The sequence below is a fragment of the Martes martes genome (assembly GCF_963455335.1).
Source record: "Martes martes genome assembly, chromosome: 5".
In the NCBI taxonomy this organism is placed as follows: Eukaryota; Metazoa; Chordata; class Mammalia; order Carnivora; family Mustelidae; genus Martes; species Martes martes.
The window spans coordinates 165332049-165352831 of NC_137892.1; the positions used below are offsets into that span (position 1 = coordinate 165332049).

At 56.9% G+C, this 20783-nt stretch overlaps 1 protein-coding gene across 1 annotated transcript in view; it reads right to left on the reverse strand.

The window, feature by feature from the left end:
- CEP72 (centrosomal protein 72) overlaps positions 1-18249 on the reverse strand; it is a gene marked incomplete at both ends in the record, with an annotated part of 32700 nt that extends 14451 nt beyond the window's left edge. Inside the window, 5 exon segments of the mRNA XM_080804380.1 lie at positions 902-1080; positions 8489-8597; positions 10858-11050; positions 12099-12226; positions 18168-18249. Coding sequence (XP_080660506.1) covers positions 902-1080; positions 8489-8597; positions 10858-11050; positions 12099-12226; positions 18168-18249 — 691 coding nt within the window.
- Between the last annotated feature and the right edge of the window lie 2534 nt (positions 18250-20783).

Below are 20783 nucleotides of genomic sequence, written 5' to 3' on the forward strand. Positions count from 1 at the left end.
TGGACGGCGAGAGCCTCTTCTCTTCGAGCGCGCTCGGGCACACACAAGGCAAGCCGGAGACTGGGAGGCTGCAGCACTTACAGCTGCGAAAGGGCTTGCACGAAGAGAACCACAGAGAAAGAACTCTTCCGACCCACGACCAAGAAGAGAAAAACGAGGGGAACAGACAGGAGCAGAACCGTCCCACCAGTGGGCTTCGGGGAAGCGTGCAGGAGAACCACGAGGAAGCACGCCCACGTGCCCAGAGGAGCCACGCCTGAAAAGACTGACCGCGACGAGCTGGCGAGGACACCCACTGGGCAGATGTCCTCGTGCCAGCCGGCGAATCCTGGGATCTTAGCCCAAATTAATGCCTTAACCCGTTGTCTTCAGGAAAATTTCTCAGACACTCGAAACAGAAGGAGCTGGCGCACACACACCAGTCCCGCTGGAAAACGGGGGCCCTGAGCAAAGCCTGTGGAGAAGCCCGCACGCCGCAAAGGCTTCCCGACGTCCGTGTCCGGTCCAAGCTCTGAACCTGGCCGGCTGAGCACCACGCGTCTCTCAAGCCAAGTGAATACCCCCTCGCGGTGGGGACGGACACCGGTGCCACCAACCACAGGACACTTCACCCATCTACTCTGAACTTCCGGGTCTCCCTGTAAGTAAAATCGTGGTCTACCTGAGGGAGGACAGTTTGAACAGCCAGCATGCAGGACTTCATACTCAATTACGCTGACGTCACCTGTCACAATTCTAGAATCCAAACCACTAGTATTTTCAAGTTCACAGAGACATCACGAGGATTCGACAGGTAAAGGTCAGTTTTCTGGGAGCACAGCTGTGTATCAGGAGGCCAGAGACGACCAGCTCCCAGCACGGGCTGGGCCCACTGGGCCTCCACGGTACAGTAGCAGCCTACCTTGAGAACTATGGAGGTCGGCCTCTCGCTCCCTCTGGCTGGAGCTTGTGCTCCCAGGAGGGTTGCTCAAGTCCCACTCGCACTCAGCAATGAGGTTCAGGACTGCCTCGTCATCTGCATCCATGACCAAGCACTTCTTGGCCGAGGGGTCAGCGCACAGGGCCCTAGAGTGGCACGGTCTGCAAGGAAAAGCAAACTCAGTGCTGTCGCTCAAGCCGGCGTCCCGCACAAGTGCACACAGACCCTGTGAAGGAAGACAAGGGCCCCAGCACGGCCACGGGGTCTCCAGGAAGGAGCTGGTGTGCAGCAGAAAATGGCTCCCAGGGCTCTATTAAAGAAGTCAGTGCAAGACATCCACAGGACAAGCGCTCATGAAAAGAAGGTCATGTGACGTCACCACGCCGTCTGAACAGGGCACGGAACCCCAGGAGGGTCCACTCCAGAACGAGAGGTCCTGAAAGCTCCTGTTCTGACATCCGCTAGCGTGTTCTCTTCCTAGCACATCCACGACGTGCCGGGGGTCAAGAAAGTTAAAGGATATGGTGTTCTGAATTTCTGTCTTCACATTAAGTGAAAATCTCTCCACACTGAGCATGAGGTGCTCTACCACACGACATCCCTACGAAAGGCGGCCCTCAGCACGGAGACGGACACACACCAAGGACACTTCACTTCCAACACAGGCAGCTTACAAAATCTCTTAAACGGTAATACTCAGTCACATACTATGAGTGCTGGTGTTATGATATCTGATCGGACTTTAAGAAATCGATACTATTTACTATTTTCTACCTCTGAGAGTTTTCCGGCCCACTGCAAAGGGAAGGGGACTTGGGTTCTCTTTCTAGGTCTGCCCACAGAAACCTGACACGTTCCTGTCTCACGGGTCTCCCAGTCACCTCTGGATCACGAGGCTGCGCCAGGTCATGATGAGGCTCTCTGAGTTCTGAACTCTGTGACAGTTCAGTCTTGAGACTGTCAAGGACAAGTAAACTACAAAATATTGCTGGAAGAAATTAAAGAAGATCTAAATAAATAGAAACACATCCCATCTTCATGGACGGGAAGACTTTACACCGTTAAAGGGTCAGTACTTCCCAAAGCAGCCTACAGAATCAGCGCAATACATGTCAAAATCCCGATGGCGTCTTTGGCAGGAGCAGAGAAACATCCCCTAAAGCGCATCTGGAGTCTCCAGGGACTCCAAGCGGCCAAACAACCGTGAGCAGGAAGAGCAGGTGTCAGAACTCAGACGCGGCAGAAACGCCGGCACCAGCACACGAGGGTTTAAAACAATGGGAAGTGATGATGTCAAGAGGTCTAAAGGGAAAAGCAGACAATACACAAGAACACAGGGGAAACTGAAGCAGGAGATGAGACCCTAAGAAAGACTCAAAAAGAAAGACTAGGGATCACACGCACCGAAAGAGAAATGAAGAAAGTCTCCGACGGGCTCATCAGTGGCCTGGACACAGCCGAGGACGAATCTCCGGGCCTCAGGACAGCTCAACACGATCATCCAAAACCAAAAAACAGGGAGAGAAAAAGACTGGAAAAACCCACAAGAGAACACCCAAGAGTTGAAGGACAATGGACAACCACAAGGTATAACACATGCTTAATGAGAACGTCAGAAAGAGAAAAAGAGACACGAAAAATATTTAAAGTCTAAAAATTTCCTCAGCGTCAGACACCATATCACAGATCCGGGAAGCTCAGAGAACGCCGGCAGAACACACACCCAAAATCTGCATCAAGGAATATCATAACCAAACTGGAGAAAATAAAAGAAAATGAAAAAAAAATGCTGAAATAAGCCAAAGGGAAAAAACACTTTACGTGTAGAGGAACAAGTACAAGAATTACATCAGACTCCCCCTCAGAAATCATGCAAGCAACACAAGAGCCAAGGATTTAAATTGCTGAGAGAAAAGCTACCACCCTAGAATTTGGTGTCCTGCAAGATCGTCCTTCCAAAGTCGAGAGGGCGCCTGGGCGGCTCTGTTGCTGAAGCGTCTGCCTTCGGCTCAGGCCATGATCCCGGGGTCCTGGGGTCAGGCCCCACATATCAGGCTCCCTGCTCGGCGAGAAGCGTGCTTCTCCCTCTCCACTCCCCCGCTTACGCTTGCTCTCCTGTTCTGTCAAATAAGTAAGTAAAATCTTTAAAAAAAAAAAAAGTGAAGGAGAAAAAAAGACTTTCTCAGATAAACAGTAGAACGTGTCGCCGGTAGACCTGCCTCACAAGGAATGTTAAAAGAAGTTCTTTAGAGAGAAGAATGACACAGGCTAGAAACAGATCTACATAGAAAGGAACAGCACTGAGAAGGAATAAAATAACAACTTTTTATTATATCTTATTCTTAACTGATCTAAGAGACGACAGCAACAATATACTTGAGTACGGGTACCCACAGATTACCTACATGATTATAGCTTATGCATCAATGAAGTGAATGACGACACCTGTAATACGAGGGGCAGGAGGGCGGAATTCGGAATGTTTTGTGAGTGTGAGGTACTGCCACTACCGGGGAAGCAGTGCAATAGTATTTGAAAGTGGACTTGGGTTAGTTGTGAAAGTCTACTTCATATGCTAGGGTAACCACTAAAAAAAGTAAAAATGTAAGTGTGACTGCTATGCTAACCAAGGAGAGAAAATGGGATGGTATAACACACTCATTTAGAACCACAAAAGGAAGAAACAGGGCAGAAGACAAGAATAGGAACAAAGGAAACAGAAATGAACGTGGCAGATATAAATCCAACCCTATCAATAACCCTTTAAACATCAATGGTCTAAACGTTCCAATGCAGAGATTCAACATGGATCAAAATCAAGACCCACCCACAAGTCACCCACGAGAAACCCATTTTAAATATAAAGACATAGATGGATAAGAAGTAAAGGGTTAGGGGCACCTGGGTGGCTCAGTCGGTTAAGCAGCTGCCCTCGGCTCAGGCCATGATCTTGGGGTCCTGACATCAAGCCCCACACCGGGTTCCCAGCTTAGTGGGAAGTCTGCTTCTCCCTCTCCCTCCGCCGGTCCTCTGCTTGTGCTCTCTCATTCGTGTTCTCTCTCTCTCTCCCCCTCAAATAAATAAAATCTTAAAAAAAAAGAGGAAAGTATTAAAAACAAATATATCGCGCTGACACTATTCAAAAGAAAGCAAGAGTAGCTGCAGTAATTTCAGACGGAGCAGACTTTAAACAAGGAGTGTTTTCAGGAACAAAAGAGGCATTACATAAAGAGAGGGGCTCAGTTCTCCAAGAAGACTGCAAGCTCCGTGACCTGTACGGACCTGGCCGGCAGAAAGTCAGCAAGGACACAGTTGAACCCAATAGCACCATCAGTCCAATGGACGTCCTGACATCTGTAGACCACTGCGTCCAACAACCACAGATTACACGTTCTTCTCGAGTTACAAGTCACACTAGGAGCCACCAGACACATATTAGCAAACTTAAAAGAGGAGAGTTCATGGAGTGTCTGTTCTCAGACCACAGTGGAATTAACCTAGTAGTCAGTAACAGAAAGAGAACTGGAAAATCCCCAATACTCGGGAGACTAAAGAGCAAATTCCTGGATAACACGCGGCATGAGTCAAAGAAGAAATCTCCCGAGAAATTTACAGATATTTTGAATTAAATGAAAATGAAAACACACTTGCGGGATACAGTGAAATCACTATTTAGAATGTAATCCATAGCACTGAATTCATACATTAGGAAAACAGTAAAATCTACAATCAATAATCCAAGCTCCAAGCTTCCATCTTAGGAATTTAGAAAAGGAAGAGCAAATTAAATCCAAAGTAAGCAGAAGAAAAGAAATAAAATTAGAGCAGCAATCAGTGAAACTGAAGACAGGAAATCAACAGAAAAAAACAAAACAACAAAAGCTAGTTCTTTAAAAATAAAATTGAAAAACTTCCATGCCAGGTTAATTAGGAACAAAAAGACACGAGTTACTAGTGTCAGAAGTGAAAGAGGCATCGTGATGACAGACCCCACGAACACGCAAAGGTAATAAAACTATGAACAACCCTATGCCCACAATTTCATAATCTAATGAAACAGACCAGTTCCTGGAAACACACATTCTATCGAAATTCACACAGAGAGAAATGGATAATCGGATTAGATTTATATATATTAAAGACATTGAATCAATAATTAATAACCTCTAAAATACCAGGTCCAGATGGTTCACTGGTGAATTCTATCAAATATTTAAAGAAAAAATTATACCAATTCTCTATAATCTCTTCTAGAAGACAGAAGCAGAGAGGATATTTCCTAACTCGTTCTATGTGGTCAGCCTTATTTTAACATGCAAGAAAACTACAGACCAATGGCTCTCATGAGCATAGGTGCAAAAATCCTCAATAAAATACCAGCAAACTGTATCCATTGACGTACAAAAAGAATTATACACCACAACCAAGTGGGATTTATTCCAGGTATGCAAGGCTGGTTCAACATTTGAAAATCAATCAATGCAATCATCACATCAAAAGACTAAAGAAGAAAACTCGTATGCTCATATCATGACAGAAGAAGCATGTGACAAAATTCAACATCCATTCATGATAACAATGATCAGCAAACTGAGAATAGAGGGGAACTCTTCGACTAGATAAAGAACATCTATGAAAACCTGTAGCTAACATCCCACTTAGCGGTGAGAAACAGACACGTCCCTGTAAGTAGGGCAAGGCAAGGGCGGCCCCTCTCATTCCTTCTTTTAAACATCATACTGGGAGTCTCAGCTAATGCAGTAAGACAAGAACAGGAAATAAAAGGTATACAGATTGGGAAGGAAGAAATCAAGTTGTCTTTGTCACAGATACATGATCGTCTATGCAGAAAATCCTCAAGAACGAACCAAAAACAAGGGGAAAAAAACCTCCTGTAAAATAAGGCTGTAAAACACAAGGAGTTCTGATTCGCAATTGTGTCCCTCTCAAAAGATAGGAAGTCCCAACACCCTGTACCTCAGAACATGACCTTATTTGGAAATGGGGTCTTCACATAGGTAATCAAGTTAATATGAGATTAGGCTCGGCCCCTAATCCAACCTGACTGGCACCTTTTGGAGAAACTGGGATACAGAAGCAAGCATGTAAAAGGAGAGATTCTGTGAAAAGACACAGGGAGAAAGAAGACAGCCACGTGAAGACATAGCACTGGTAAGATACGTCTGCAAGCCAAGGAACACCAAAGATTTCCAGCAAAGCGCGAGAAGAGTAAGGGAGCGGGTTCTCCCTCACAGCCTCCACGAAGAATCAACGCCCCAACATCTTGATTTCAGACTTCTACCTCGACGATGGTGAGACAACAGATTTCTGTTATTTTAAGCCACCTAGTCTGTGGCACTTTGCGACATCAGCTCTAGGAAACACACACACAAGGTGAACATACAAAAGTCAGGCTTGTCCGGGGTGCCTGGGTGGCTCAGCGGGTTAAAGCCTCTGCCTTCGGCTCGGGTCATGATCCCGGGGTCCTGGGATCGAGCCCCGTATCCAGCTCCCTGCTCCCTGGGGAGTCTGCTTCCCCCTCTCTCTCTGCCTGCCCCTCTGCCTGCTTGTGATCTCTGTCTGTTAAATAAATGAATAAAATCTTTAAAAAAGAGTCAGGCTTGTCCTACACACCAACAAGGTATGGCGTGTAAAATGAAGCAGGAGAGCACCGTTTACAGAGGTGTCCCAAGACCATAGATTAGGTATAATCTAACGACACGTGGGCGAGATCTGACTGAGGAAAAGCACAAATCTCTGCTAAGTGAAATCAAGAACTAACACATGCACAGATACCCTGTGCTCGCACGGACGAAGACTCAAGACTGTCACGGTGTCAGATCCTCCCAATTCGATCTGTAAGAGTCACCGCGGTCGCAGGGAGTCCCAGCAAGGTCTTTCACGGATACCAACAAACTGACACTTACACAGAGCGGCGAAGGCCCCGGAGACCCAAGAAAATATCGAAGAAGAGCAAAGTCAGAAGGCGACACTACCTGACTCAGTCTCCCGTGGAGGAAAGGGCTAGGGAACTCGGGGGGGCTTGTCTCTCTACAAGCCGCCACGCCCATCCGTGAGGCTCTCTCTGCCTTTACGACTTCACCGCCTCCCGGAGGCCCCACCTCCTGACACCATCACCTAGCGGGGTAGGGTTCGACATAGGAATTTGGGGACCACAAACATCCAGGCCATTGCACACAGTACTGGGAACAGCTGTCTACACAGTAATTAGTCTGGTTTGAAATGGGGAAGTAAGGGGGGTGGGAGAGAGAAAGGGGATCTGAGGAACAAGAGACCCCGAGGATTTGGAATTGATCCTGAGACATCAGAACAGAAACCGGCAAAGCGAGGCCACAGCTCAGACCCAGTGCCCTGCCTATGCCTGTAAACGAAGTTGTCCCGGAACGCAGCCGTTTGGTGAAGCATTACCTACGGGGGCCTTCACGCGACAGAGGCAGAATTCCAAAGCTGAGAAGGAGATCGTATGATCCGCAGAACCGAAAGTATCCGCTCTCCAGCGCTCTTCAGGAGACAGCGGGTCAGCCTGCGCGCCGAGGAGCCGAAAGGCAAGCTAAGGCCTCCGGCGCAAGGAGACGGCTGAAGGCTTTAGACGGAGCGACACGGCGTACGGTCTATGACCCTGGCACAAGCACGGCAGATGTTGCCCTTGAAAATCCACCTGTACGGACGCCCGGGGGCTCAGTCAAGCGTCTGCCTTTGGCTCAGGTCACGATCCCAGCGTGCTGGGCTGGAGCCCGCAGCGGGCTCCCTGCTCGGCGGCGGGGGGCCTGCTTCTCTCTCTGCCTGCTGCTCCCTTTGCTTGTGCGCTCGTTCTCTCTCTCTCTCTCTCACACAAATAAATAAAATCTTAAAAACTAACTAACTAAATAAATGCAATAAAATCAGCCTGCAAACCACGAAGACACTTTATGGTTTCAGAACACACTGAAATACTGTCAACCTTCACGGTGCAGTTAAACACAACAATGCAGCTGCCCGGAGCCGGGAGGGGGCAGGAGGCGGGGCACAGGCAGGCCAGAGATGCCAGTCCCCAGCCCGGCTACACACGGCAGAGCCGGCACCGGCCACCGGCCACTGAGCAGAGCGCGCAGGAAGGACCGCGCTCCAGGGACGGACCGCCGGGCTGGGGAGGAGGGCCCGGGGCGGCAGTGAGCTCCCGCGGCCAAGCGCTCGCACGCACGACAGGCGCTGCGCTCGGCCGGTCTGGAGCCGCGAGAGGAGCGCGCACGGAGCCCGGCAGCAGACGCGGCTGCAGAAGGGGCGGGGGCTGCCTCCGAGGCTGAGGAGGGAACGAGGGGCCGAGCTTTCTCATGACAAGCCTCTCGCGCTATTTGATTTTCCACGTGTTACTTTAATAAACGTTCTAATATTAAAAAATAATACGGAAAACACGCACGACAGGGGCAGAGAGCCCCTCTGCTCTTCTGCACGGCCGCCCTCCAAGCGGCAGCCGGCACACAGGGCAGTCTGCATCCTTCCGGTACCCGTTCCAGCCACAGGCGAGTGGAACGGCTGCTCTCCGCGTTCAGATACCACTTCTGCTCTTACCTTCCGACTCTGAAACCAGCGGGGAAGCTCTGCTTTGAGCTGAGTGGCTCCTCCGACGCAAAATGCAGCCGGGACGCCTTCCGCTCGCTCTCCCTCACAGGACGGTCATCTAGGGAGAAAATGCGAGAAATGCGCAGACCACGAAGCAGGTGACAGGCCCCGGCGACCAAGCCCCACAGGGGTACGTCCGAGCACCCCTGAAGCACACCCACGTCCCCGTGGAAATGAAGGTGCCCCCGTCGCCCGCCCTGCAGCCCGCCGCACGTGACCAGGACTGCGGCCGCTTTTCAGGGATCTTCCATCCCCCCAGGGCCGGCACTGCCCCAGGAGTCCCCGTAAGCACTGTGCAGCCCCAGGAAAGGAACGCTGGGCCGTGGTAGCTACGCTCGGCTTCCCGGAGACGCCGGGTGCGGACTCCAGGAGGGCTGGCCGGCTCCCACAGGGCGCAGCCTCGGGTCCCACGCGCCGGCGGCCTGCGGCCGCGGGGAGAGAGATGCACGCGGCACACGCGCCTGCACGTCCTCCTCAGCGCGGTCTTCCCTTAACGCACGTTCTGGGCGCCCTGCGAGGTTCTCGAACCTCACTGAGCACGTCGGAGACGTCTCTGCGTTTAGGAACCCCGAACTCGCTAAAGAGAGGACGTCACGGCCTTGTGTTTGGGCCTAGGATTCGCACCGTCAGATCCGCGGGTCCAACTGCCCCCGCCTGTGCGCCCGGGGCCCGGAAGGCCTCTAATCAGTTCCTACTCCTGGGCCTTCCTCAGTGTATCTAGGGGCTAAGATGGTTCCCAACATCAAAAGTCAATGCTCTGGGGGCCCTGGGTGGTTCAGTCGGTTGTCTGCCCTCAGCTCAGTTCATGACCCCGGGTTCCCGGGATAGAGCCCCGCGTTGGGCTCCCTGCTCAGTGGGGAGCCGCTTCTCCCTCTCCCACTGTCCCTCTTTATTATGCCCCTTCTGCACACTGTAAGATTCTGAATCTAAAACCTTTATAATGAAGAGAAAGTAAAGATTTAAGACTGAAGACGGCAAAATTCTCCAATAATCTGGACCACAATGCTTGTGAAAGCGCCAACTTCAACTGCTGGTAAACAGTCAAGTAAGCGAGAGCACCGGCGCTTACTCCCCTCAAACACCTGAAAATCCAAACTAAACATGTACCGATGGGGGTCGGTCACTGATGCCCACAGCCCACCCCTACCCCAGGCAGGCGCAGCCCGGCAGAGCTGCAGGCTCCCAGAGCCCACGGCCCACCAGCCGTGGACGGGGCACCGGGAGGCGAGCCGGCGTGCTCGTGCAGAAAGCGTTCGCGAACCTGCTACAGCCGAGAGACGCAAAACACGGGGGTCTCCACAGACACCGCCTGGCCGCTGCCAGGCCAGTAGCCACGGGACGGCCCCGGCTCAGTACCTACCACGTGGAAGGACAGCGGACCGTCTTCCCTGACAAGCGCTGCTGTGATCCAGCTTGACTTTGGTTTCGTTAGGTCAGCTCCCAGAAGACGGAGACGCCCAAACGCCCCCCAGCCTCGCCAAGCAGTGAACCGGCCCTCAGGCCTGAGGACACACTGTGATCACTGAGGACACGGAGCCACACTGCCCCTCACGGGGACGTGGCCACACCGCCACCGCTCGGCACTCATTACCCCCGTTCACACGGCGGACTGCGGGGCCAAGGCTCTAAGCCAGCCCCTTCTCCGTGCTCAGTGTGCCCTTGGGCTCACACTCCGCCTTCACGGGTGCGGCGACACAAGGTGGGCACGGGCAGTGCCAACAGCCACAACGCTCATGACAAAAACAACTCCTGGTAACCAGGAAGGGGTTGAGGAGGCGCCACTATGGCTTCTGTAAGCGTGACCCGCCCCCGGGCGTGGCTGGCAGGCGCGCTGGAAGCTTGTCCTACGGCCTGACACGAAAACCTGTTTCTCTGAGGGACAAGCTTACTGAGCCGGTGGGCAGCTACACCTGCCACCAGAACGTCACTCTCCCACCTCTATCATCCGGGGGACGGTGTGACACATGAACTTCTCTTCCTGTATCTGTCCTTCCAGGTGGATGTGAAACCAGGAAGAATCCAACTGCCTAAGAGGAAGCCCGGGCAGCCCGGCAAGGAAACGCCACCGGATTCCAGAGAATATGTCCAGGCCAGGAGCTACAATGTGGAGAGCCAGAAAGCGACGGAGCAGCCTGCCCGCCCCTCGCCCTCAACCGCGCCCCGGTCGCCCCAGGCAGGTGTCTGTGGCCAGAGCTCCCCGCCCTCCTCCCACGCAGCACCCCCACAACACCCAGCCGGCGAGACACAGGGGCGCAACCAAGGAGCAGAGAGCACCGCTCGCCGCTCAGCGCTGCCGTGAGCGAGGCCGCGGCACCTACCCAGCTGCCTGAGCTTCGGAAGCATGTGCACGACGAAGAGGCGGTAGTCGGCCTCGTTCTTCACCACGGGGTTCAGCCGGAAGTCCAGGTCGGTGAGCTCCGGCAGCGAGTGGAGCCGCAGCACCTCGGCCAGCGAGGAGATGCTGTTGTAGTAGAGGTTGAGGCTCTCCAGCGCGGTCAGGTACTGGACGCCCTGCCAACAGGACGGAGGCACAGTGAGCTCGCGCTCGGCCGGCAGTGAACCGGGCGTTGGTACGCACCGGCCCGGGCCCCGGCCCCGGGCAGCTGGCGGGAAGAGCACAGAGACGCGCGTGCTCCCGGGAGGCGGCCGCGGCTCCCACGCGGGGAGCGGCCCGCGGCTGCGGGAGGTCACGTGCGCAGAGCCCCGACAGCGCCGGGGACAGCCCGCTTCCACCGGCCTGTCACCGTCTCCCGCAGTCGGCGCTCACGGCGCACAGACCAGGACAGCTGGCGCCCGGAGGGGGGACTCTGGGCAGGCTCCCAGCCCCATGCCGGGGGGCTCTGTCTACCAAGGGCAGCGGGAGCCTCTTCTCCATGAAGTCACGAGCAGCGTTCACACAACGTCCCGCGCTGCCATCAGCCGGCGGCTTCTTCCTTGCTCAGCAGACCCAGCGCCCGCCCCGGCAGGAGCCCTGCGCCCATGGCTCTGCCACTCCAGGGTTTGAGGCCACCAGCAGGCAGATGATAAACAGATGTGAGCGTAGAATGAGTATGAAGAAAAAGGCGACACAGGCAGGGACGGACAGTGACTGGCACACACAACAGTCTTTTCGGCCTTATTTTAGTTCCCTTAACGATACAACCGTCTTCATCAGAGATAGGACTTCTGGTTGTCCAAGTAGTTTAAAGACGTAATGAGATGCACAAGAAAAACACCACCTGTAATCAGGGCCAAGTATACGGCCTCCACGTAAGTGCAGGTGTAAGACAGATTTTTTTTTTTTTTAAGATTTTATTTATTTGACGGAGAGAGACAGAGAACACAAGTAGGCAGAGAGGCGGGCAGAGAGAGAGAGGGGGAAGCAGGCTCCCCGCTGAGCAAAGAGCCCGATGCGGGACTCGATCCCAGCATCATGGGATCATGACCTGAGCTGAAGGCAGAGGCTTTAACCCGCTGAGCCCCGCAGGCGCCCTACAGATGGTATTTTTTACTATAAACCTACTTTGCACTGCTCCTGACAGCAATAAGTTGTCTTTGAAGAAACAAACTTAAAACTTACCTCTAGACTCACCAGGGAGTTGCGTGAGAGGTCTAGAGACTTCAGACCTGTTAGGTTCACCAGAGAAGTTCCCAGGTGAGTAATCTTTTCTTGGTAAGTTCCAGGAATAGACAATGACCGGAGCTCAGCTAAGAACAGAAAAATAATAACAGAAAACAGAGACTTTAACCTTACTTTTATTTATTTTTTTTTAAAGATTTTATTTATTTATTTGACAGACAGAAATCACAAGTAGGCAGAGAGGCGGGCAGAGAAAGAGAGGGGGAAGCAGGCTCCCCGCCGAGCAGAGAGCCCGATGTGGGGCTCGATCCCAGGACCCTGGGATCATGACCTGAGCCGAAGGCAGAGGCTTTAACCCGCTGAGCCACCCAGGCGCCCCTTTAACCTTACTTTTAATTGAACAGTGATATGAAAGAATTGCACTCAAGGTTTCAGCTTGCTTATGCCCAAAGTATCTCCGAGCCCTTGCCCTGCTCCCCACCCCCCACCAGCAAGGCCCTCCTAGCCGGGCTCTTATTTGACTCCTGGCCGCTCAGCCCAGCGCCTGCGTAGCCTCCACTCAGGGGTCACAATCAGAAGCCCACTGGTTAGCTAGCCTGCCTAGTCCGAGCCACTTACACACGAGGGCACAGTCATCCTTTGCGTACCACGTGCCGCTGCGTGACACACTCACCAAGCAGCCAGTAAGTAAATGTTGTTACAAAAATAAGTTTCCGTCATCAAAAAGACAGTTTGGGTCTAGGCACACCAATACTTCCCCAGGAATATTTATGTTTTAAAACACATCTCAGTCAAATTTAAAATTGGCTTGTGGGCCTCCAGTTCCACACGAGACAGAATAGACCCATTTCACCCTACTTCTACGCATGTGCTAGGCCTAACTCCCTGGAAAACAAGGTCTGAAACAAGCACCAGACCCCTCGGGAGGGTGGGGAACGGGAGGCTCACTGTCTAGGGACCTCAAGAAAACCATCAAGCAGGGAGGGCCCTGCGTTGGGCTATTTTGTCTTCCACACATCCCAATCTGAGGGCCAACGAAGCCGGCAGCCCAGAACAACCAACGGACTCTGACTAGCACAGAAGGGTAAGCCTTTGGGCCACGGGAGGACGGGGACGGGCACCTTGCAGCACAGGATCCTGACGTGAGCCCCACACTAGCTCAACACCCAGTAAAAAAATGCACCATACATCTGCCTTGCGCCGCGGACGGCCCCGAAAAAGCACGAGTGGACCCCGACGCCTACCCCGGGTGGCCCACAGGCATGCACGGAGTGTGCGTGTGACAGGAAGGTGGCCGCCGCCTCAGCAGTGAGGCAGCACCCTCTCAGTGCCAACACTGTGCAATGAGATTTACATAAGAAACAGCCTCTTAATACCCAAAATGTCCACGACTCAATACAAAATGACCAAAAACTGAAAAAAAAATCTCAATTCGAATGAGGAAAAACAATCAACAGACACCAACACAGAAATGACAAGAGTCAGAACTTTTTAACAAGAATTTTAAAGGGATGCCTGGGTGGCTCAGTGGGTTAAGCCTCTGCCTTCGGCTCAGGTCATGATCCCAGGATCCTGGGATCAAGTCCTGCATCGGGCTCTCTGCTCAGCAGGGAGCCTGCTTCCCTTCCTCTCTCTCTGCCTGCCTCTCTGCCTACTTGTGATCTCTCTCTCTCTCTCTGACAAATAAATAAATAAATAAAATCTTAAAAAAAAAAAAAAAGAAGAATTTTAAAGCAGGGGCACCTGCGTGGCTCAGCGGGTTAAGCCTCTGCCTTCGGCTCAGGTCATGATCTCAGGGTCCTGGGATCGAGCCCCGCATCGGGCTCTCTGCTAAGCGGGAAGCCTGCTTCCCCCCCTCCACCTCTGCCTACTTGTGATCTCTGTCTCTTTGTGTCAAATAAATAAGACCTTTAAAAAAAAAGAATTTTAAAGCAAGAGTTTGATGAACAATTATCAACACTCTTCAAACAAATGATAAATCGGAAGTCTTGGCCAAAAAGCAGAAGGACATAAAGAAGAGACAAACAGCGATTTAGAAACGTGAAATACAATAACGGAATCAAAAACACTGCGCAGAAGCAGCTCGGCAACAGGAGGGAGACAACAGAAGCCAAAATCCAGAGTAAATGCAGCAACATATTGATCGAAATTGTCTTATTTGACCAGCAGAGAGAAAACAGACTTTAAAAAATAAATAAATAAAAAGAGCAGAGCTTCAAGGATCCACAGAAAAAGATCTAACACTCCTGTCACAACAGGTCCCAGTGCAGTTCCAATTAGAGTTCCAAGAAGAAGAGAAAGTATGACAAAGAAGAAAAAAATTTAACAATTAAAGAAATAATGGCTGAAAACTTACCAAATTTGGCAAAGGACATACAGGTACATATTCAAGTATGTGAGAAAACCCCAAACAGAATAAAGACCAAAAAAAAAAAAAAAAAAAAAGATGCCATGCCCAGATACATCAGAAATAAACTTCTAAAAACTAAGAGTGGTGGAAGAATCTCGAAAGCAACCAGAAAAGGCATTCCTGGTAGAGAAAAGCACTCACAGGACAGGGGACTCTCCTTCAGAACCAAGGAGGCCTGAAGGAAGGGGCACCACATTTCCCAAGTGCCGAAAGAAAAGAACTTTCAACCCAGAACTCTGTATCCACCAAAAGCAGTCTTGGGGGCTGAGGCGAAATAAGGTGTTTTCAGATGAAGAAACGCAGAGAGACTGTTTCACCCGCACACCTGTCCTAAGGCAACTGCTACAGAAAACTCTTCCAACATACAGGAAGGATAAAAGAAGAAAACCCGAAGCATCAGAAATGAAGAAAGAGTAATGAAACAGGTAAACATGCAGGAAAAATGTCTCCTCTGGCGTTATTTAAAATTTTGGCTGACTGTAAAAGAAAAGGAAAAACGACTAATGTGGTTTTCAAGGCATACCGAGAAAATACTTAAGGCCACTAGACGATAAAAGGGAGAAACAAAGGAAACAGCGCTTACAAAGTTTCCACCTTTTGCTTGAAGGAGTAAAAGGTCCGCACAAGCAGACGGTGTTAAATGACACAAACACACCGTAACTCGGGAAACCGCCGAGGCGGACGCTACACCGAGGGATCGGCTCGAAGATACACGAGAGAACGCCAAGCGGGAAACCAGGAAAACAGCCCAACCGGGGGAGGCAGGAACCGGCGACCCGGCGGCGGCGGAGACCGCAGGAGGCAAAGCTCCAGCGGCCCCAGCCCGCCCGTCGCACTCGACGTCCAGGGTCTACAGACACCACGAAGGGCACGGACGGCGGAGTCCCGGACAACGGACCGACCGCCCACTGCCGACGGAGCCTCACGTCGCGCCGACGACCGCGTTCCGCTTCGGCGGAGGAGGAACAGCCGGGAAGAGGCCCCGGAAACGGGGACCAGAGGGCGCGGGAGTCGCGGCGCGGGCGGCCCCGGCCCCGGCCCGACCCCCGCCCCGGCCCCGCGCGCGCCCCGAGGCCCCGGTCCCCGACGCGCACGCACCGCTCCGCGCCGCGCGGCCCCGACACCCACGAAGCGGCGAGAGGGAGCGGACGAGTCCGGCCTCGGGTTCGGGGCTGCCCGCGCCCCGGCAGTCGGCACAAGCGCCGGGCCGGACGGCGAGGACCGAGAACCCAGCGTCCCGGGCGGCCGACGGGGCTGACTGGATCCGCAGGAAGCCCGGGCGCCCCGCGCGCACGCGTTCTCCGAGGGCGCCGCAGCCCACACGCCCCGGCCGGTCCCACGGAACGACAGCCAGGCGGAGCCGCGCTTCCGTCGGGAACGAGAACGCGGAGGAGGAAGCAAGTCCGCGCACACACGACAAGACGCGCGCAAGAGTCCGGGCCGCGGACGGCGCCTCCGGGGAGGACCCGGACACACGCCCAGCGGCACGGACGGACCGCGGGGCGCGGCGCCCACCGCTCCAGCCGGGAAGCCGCGGGTCCCGCCTCGGTAGCGGGGCTCCCGGCGGCGGACCCCGCGGCAGCAGCAGCGCCTCCCTGGTGCGCCGCGCGGCCTCGGACCCCGGGTTTCCGCCCGCGGCGCGGTCTCAGGGCGGCCGGTCGAGCCCCCAGGCTCTGCGCTGGGCGCGCAGCCGTCCGGGGCCGCCCCCGCCCCCCGCGCCTCCCCCGTGCGCCTCCCCCCTGCAGAAGCAGAGGGAAATCAGCGCCGCGCGAGCAGAGAGAAGCAAAGGAGGCGCGAGCCCGCGGCATGTCCGTCTCTGACCAGGGAGACGGCCGCAGGCGCCGGTCGGTCCCAGGCGTCTCCCCAGACCGCACGACCGACCTCCGGACACGGACCGGCGAACCGGGACGCACGCGCGAGCTCCACGCCTTCTCCCGAGGGTCGGTCCCAGCCGCCGCCACAACCCGCGCAGCCGAGAAGGAAGCGGTACGACGCGTCCCCCGACGGACAAGCGACACGTGCCGTCGGGCGCGGCAGGGACAGGCCTCTCCAAGCCACGCGGCTTCCGGGGAGAGTCCACCAGGGCAGGCGCCCCGCTTCCCGCGCACGCCGGGCCGGGAGGAAACCGGGCACACCGCACGCTGGCGGCCCGCGCCCGCCGCGCACACACCGCAGGGTCCCGGAACGCCCCGAGCCCCGCGACCCCGGGGTCCCGAGACGCCGGAGCCCCGCGACCGCGGCGCAGGCCCGCTTCTCCGTGACTGCGGGAGACCGAAACCGCCTCCCGGCGGTGGAGCGCGTGCGGGTCCTGCGGGAGCCTCCGCATTTCCGCTCGGGTCCCGACCTCAGGGTACGGGAGGAGTCCCGCGTGGGCACACACCCGGGGGCTCGGAGGACTCCGCTCGTCTCCGCCTCCCCTTCTGTCTCCCCGGTCACAGCACATCAAACAAATCAGTGTATCTCGAAAACATTTTTTAAATAAAAGGAAACCCGCTGACTCTCTCGGCCCGCCCCGGCGCCCCGCCCCCGCTAGGGCCCCCTGCCCCCGCCCCCACCGCGACCCCGGCCCCACTCCGGGCCCCGCCCCCCGCGTCCCCCGCCACTGCGGCCCTGTCCCCCGCCCCACTCGGGCCCCGGACCTCCTGAGACCTCCTGCCCCCACTCGGGCCCCCGGCCCCCAGTCCCCCGCGGTCCCCCGGCCCCACTCGGGCCCCCCGCCCCCCGCGGCCCCCCGCCCCCACTCGGGCCCCCCGCCCCCCCTCGGGCCCCCCCCGCGGTCCCCGCCCCCACTCGGGCCCCCCGTCCCCCCACGTCCCCGGGCCCACTCCGGCCCCCCGCGGACCCCCGCTCCCACTCTGGCCCCCCCGCGGACCCCCGCCCCCACTCGGGCCCCCCGCCCCCCGCGGTCCCCGCCCCCACTCGGGCCCCCCGTCCCCCCACGTCCCCGGGCCCACTCCGGCCCCCCGCGGACCCCCGCTCCCACTCTGGCCCCCCCGCGGTCCCCGCCCCCCCGCGGACCCCCGCCCCCACTCGGGCCCCCGCCCCCACTCGGGCCCCCCGCCCCCCGCGGACCCCCGCCCCCACTCGGGGCCCCGTCCCCCGCGGACCCCCGCCCCCACTCGGGCCCCCCGCCCCCACTCGGGCCCCCCCCGCGGTCCCCGCCCCCCCGCGGACCCCCGCCCCCACTCGGGCCCCCCGCCCCCCCACGTCCTCGGCCCCACTCCGGCCCCCCGCCCCCGCGGACCCCCGCCCCCACGGACCCCGGCCCCCACTCGGGCCCCCCGCCCCCCGCGGCCCCCCGCCCCCACTCGGGCCCCCCCCGCGGTCCCCGCCCCCCCGCGGACCCCCGCCCCCACTCGGGCCCCCCGCCCCCCCACGTCCTCGGCCCCACTCCGGCCCCCCGCCCCCACGGACCCCCGCCCCCACTCGGGCCCCCCGCCCCCCGCGGACCCCGGCCCCCACTCGGGCCCCCCGCCCCCCGCGGACCCCCGCCCCCACTCGGGCCCCCGGTGCCCCGCGGACCCCCTTCTTCCCCGCCCCCCGCCTTCGACGGTTCGGGAAGAGCGCGGTCAGGACGGCGCGCTCCGGCCCGACCCCGTCTGCGGACGCCGCGGCGGGAAGCTCGCACCCTCCGCCGGCCCGCCGCCACCGCCGCGCACCCAGATCGTGGTGACGCGCCAGGCCGCTCTTCTCCCGGATCTTCTCCTCACACAGCACCAGCCGCGGGCCCGCGGGCGCCATAGTTTCAAACGACAAGCACCTGCGCTGGCGCCTGCGCAGTGGGGCCGCGGCAGAGCCGCGAGGGGCGGGGTCCGGGGCCGGGGGGCGGGGTCCGGGGCCGGGGGGCGGGGTCCGGGGCCGAGGGGCGGGGTCCGGGGCCCTGGTGGGCGGGGGTCTGGGCCGGTGGGCGGGGTCTGGGCCGGTGGGCGGGGTCCGGGCCGGCGGGCGGGGCGAGTCGAAGTCTGCGTTGACTCAAGCGGTCCTCTGCCCTCGGTGGGAGGGGTGCTGTCCCCCGGGAAAGCCCGCCAGCCCATGGGTTCCCTGCCTCACCCGGGACCCCACATGTGGGGTCCCCCGGAGGCGGCCAGTGAAGTCTGGGGCCCGAGCTTGGCGCTCGTCCGCTGACCGACAGGTTGGTGGCATGCGCGTCCCTCTAGGACCTTTACGGAGCATTGTGAGCAGCACTTGAGGTCTGCAGGGTTCAGGGAAGACCCCTTCCGTGTCCGAATGTGCCTCAACCAGCCGGAACCGTGGGGTCACCCCTGCCTCCCCATCTCCTGCTGTCTGGGGACACCCCTGCTACCCCTCACCCCAGATGTGACCAGCCTATCCGCAAAGTCACCTGGCATGTCCCTGCCGGGGTGGTAGCATAGGGGGTGGAGGGTGGAGGCTGTGTGGGTACTGGAGGCATACAGCGGGGTTAGAGGCAGGAGGTATAGGGGAGGGGTGGGGGGTGCGCACAGCACGAAGGGGCGCAGGGTACCCCAACTCTGCTAGGCGGTGCAGGGCTTCAAGCCTGGCCTCCCTGGGCCCTTGTGCTGCTCAGCGTTTATGGGGACTGGCAAGCCTGCTTCGGGAGTGTCCCGTAACTGACCAAGATGGCACTCCAGTGCTGCCCGTGCTTCCCTTTCCACGGACTTGGGCACATCCCAGGCCCCGCGGGGGCCCCGCACCAGGTCTGCTGAGTGGAAGTCTGCGCAGGCAGGAGACTTAGAAACTGACCCGACAGCCTGGCTTCAGAAGCCTACAGAGGCAAGCAAAAGGCTTCCGTTGGCCCCCAGCAGAGGGAAGTAGCTGGTCAGGGCGCAGCCAGGACACCCAGCACTTCCTGCTCCCCCAGCGGTCAGTTCGGGTGGGCGGGGACCTCTGCACTCGCCCCGTGGGACAGCACCACGCAGTCAACGTTTCTGTTGCGATAGAAGTGCCAATAAAACTTCAAAAATCATGTTTTCTGCTTCTTAAAGTATTGCATATTAATTGCAGAAAAGATGCAAAATACTGGAGAACAAAGACTGAATTCCACCACGTCGCGACGGCCAAGGTTAACACTTTAACATGGATCCCTCAAGTGTGTTTCCCAAGCCTGTATATATTCAATGACAGTGAGACCGTGGTGACCACCCTCACATGCAGATACATATGTATTTTTTACTCTGTGTGAACTCTCTATGGGACGAAATATTCTTCACCATCATTAATCGAACATCATTTTTCCTGGCCATATACGTACTGAATTAAACCCAGGTCATCTGAGCCATCTTCTGTCCTGGACCACCTGCCTCCGTTTGTTTACGGGGATAAATCTAGGGGGTATTATTTGGGAGTTCCTTTTGAACTGCTTTGAAGCAAGCCAGGAATGTTGGCCCCGGGAGCTGGCCCCAGGAAGAATGCAGTGAAGGGGAGTGGGGGTCTGGGAAGGGTCTCAGCCCCACCCCGCCCCGAGGGGCGGCCCAAAGCCCCCATGGCATCCTCTCCTGGGTCCTGTCACAACTGATTGCACTGGACTGGGTCTTCGACAGGTATGTGAGACCCACCGAGGGAACACACCCCTGCCCGGTTCAGCACCTGCCCACCCGGCTGACCCCCAGGTACTGCCTTTCAACCCTGGGGGCGCCTTTAACCAGCTCCTCCTGTGGTTCCAACCGCCCCGGGAGCTGAAAATTTGGAGAGGGGCTTGTGGCTGGTGCAGGGGGCTGCATGGAGAAGCTTTGGGAGAGCCTGGGAGGCCATGCACTGGACATAGCAGTGGAGAGCCCCCCTGCACACCAAGCTCCCCACTGCATGCAGCCTTCCACAGCTTTCTAGAACATTCCAGGAAGGCTTCCAGACCTCTTAGCCTCAATCCCCAAACTGCACACAGCAACCAAAGTGTCATTCATCTCTAGAGAGGAGGCCAGAGAAGGAGACAGAGTAACTGGGGGGGGGGGGGGCGTGTCCGGGGGCCTGGGCAGCTTGAGGATTCCCACGGGGGGCTGTAGCCCGAGACCTAAACTACGGCAGTCCTTGCCCGGGCAGGGGTGGGGGCTGAAGCAGACCTGCACTGTGCTCCAGGGGAAGACGGGGCAGTTTCCCATTTTACCCCGAGAGGGGAGCTCAGCCCAGCCCTGGGAACCAGAGGGGCTGGGGGATGCTCCCTGTGTGCTCCTGGGGCGTTCTGTCAGCTGCTGTGGCGCGTGTCCTCTCCATTCAGCCGGCACCCTGTTACTTCCACTGTTGTCAGGTAAGCAGTCTTGGTTTTCGGGGTGGTTTGGGGGCTCATGAGAGCACCCTGACCT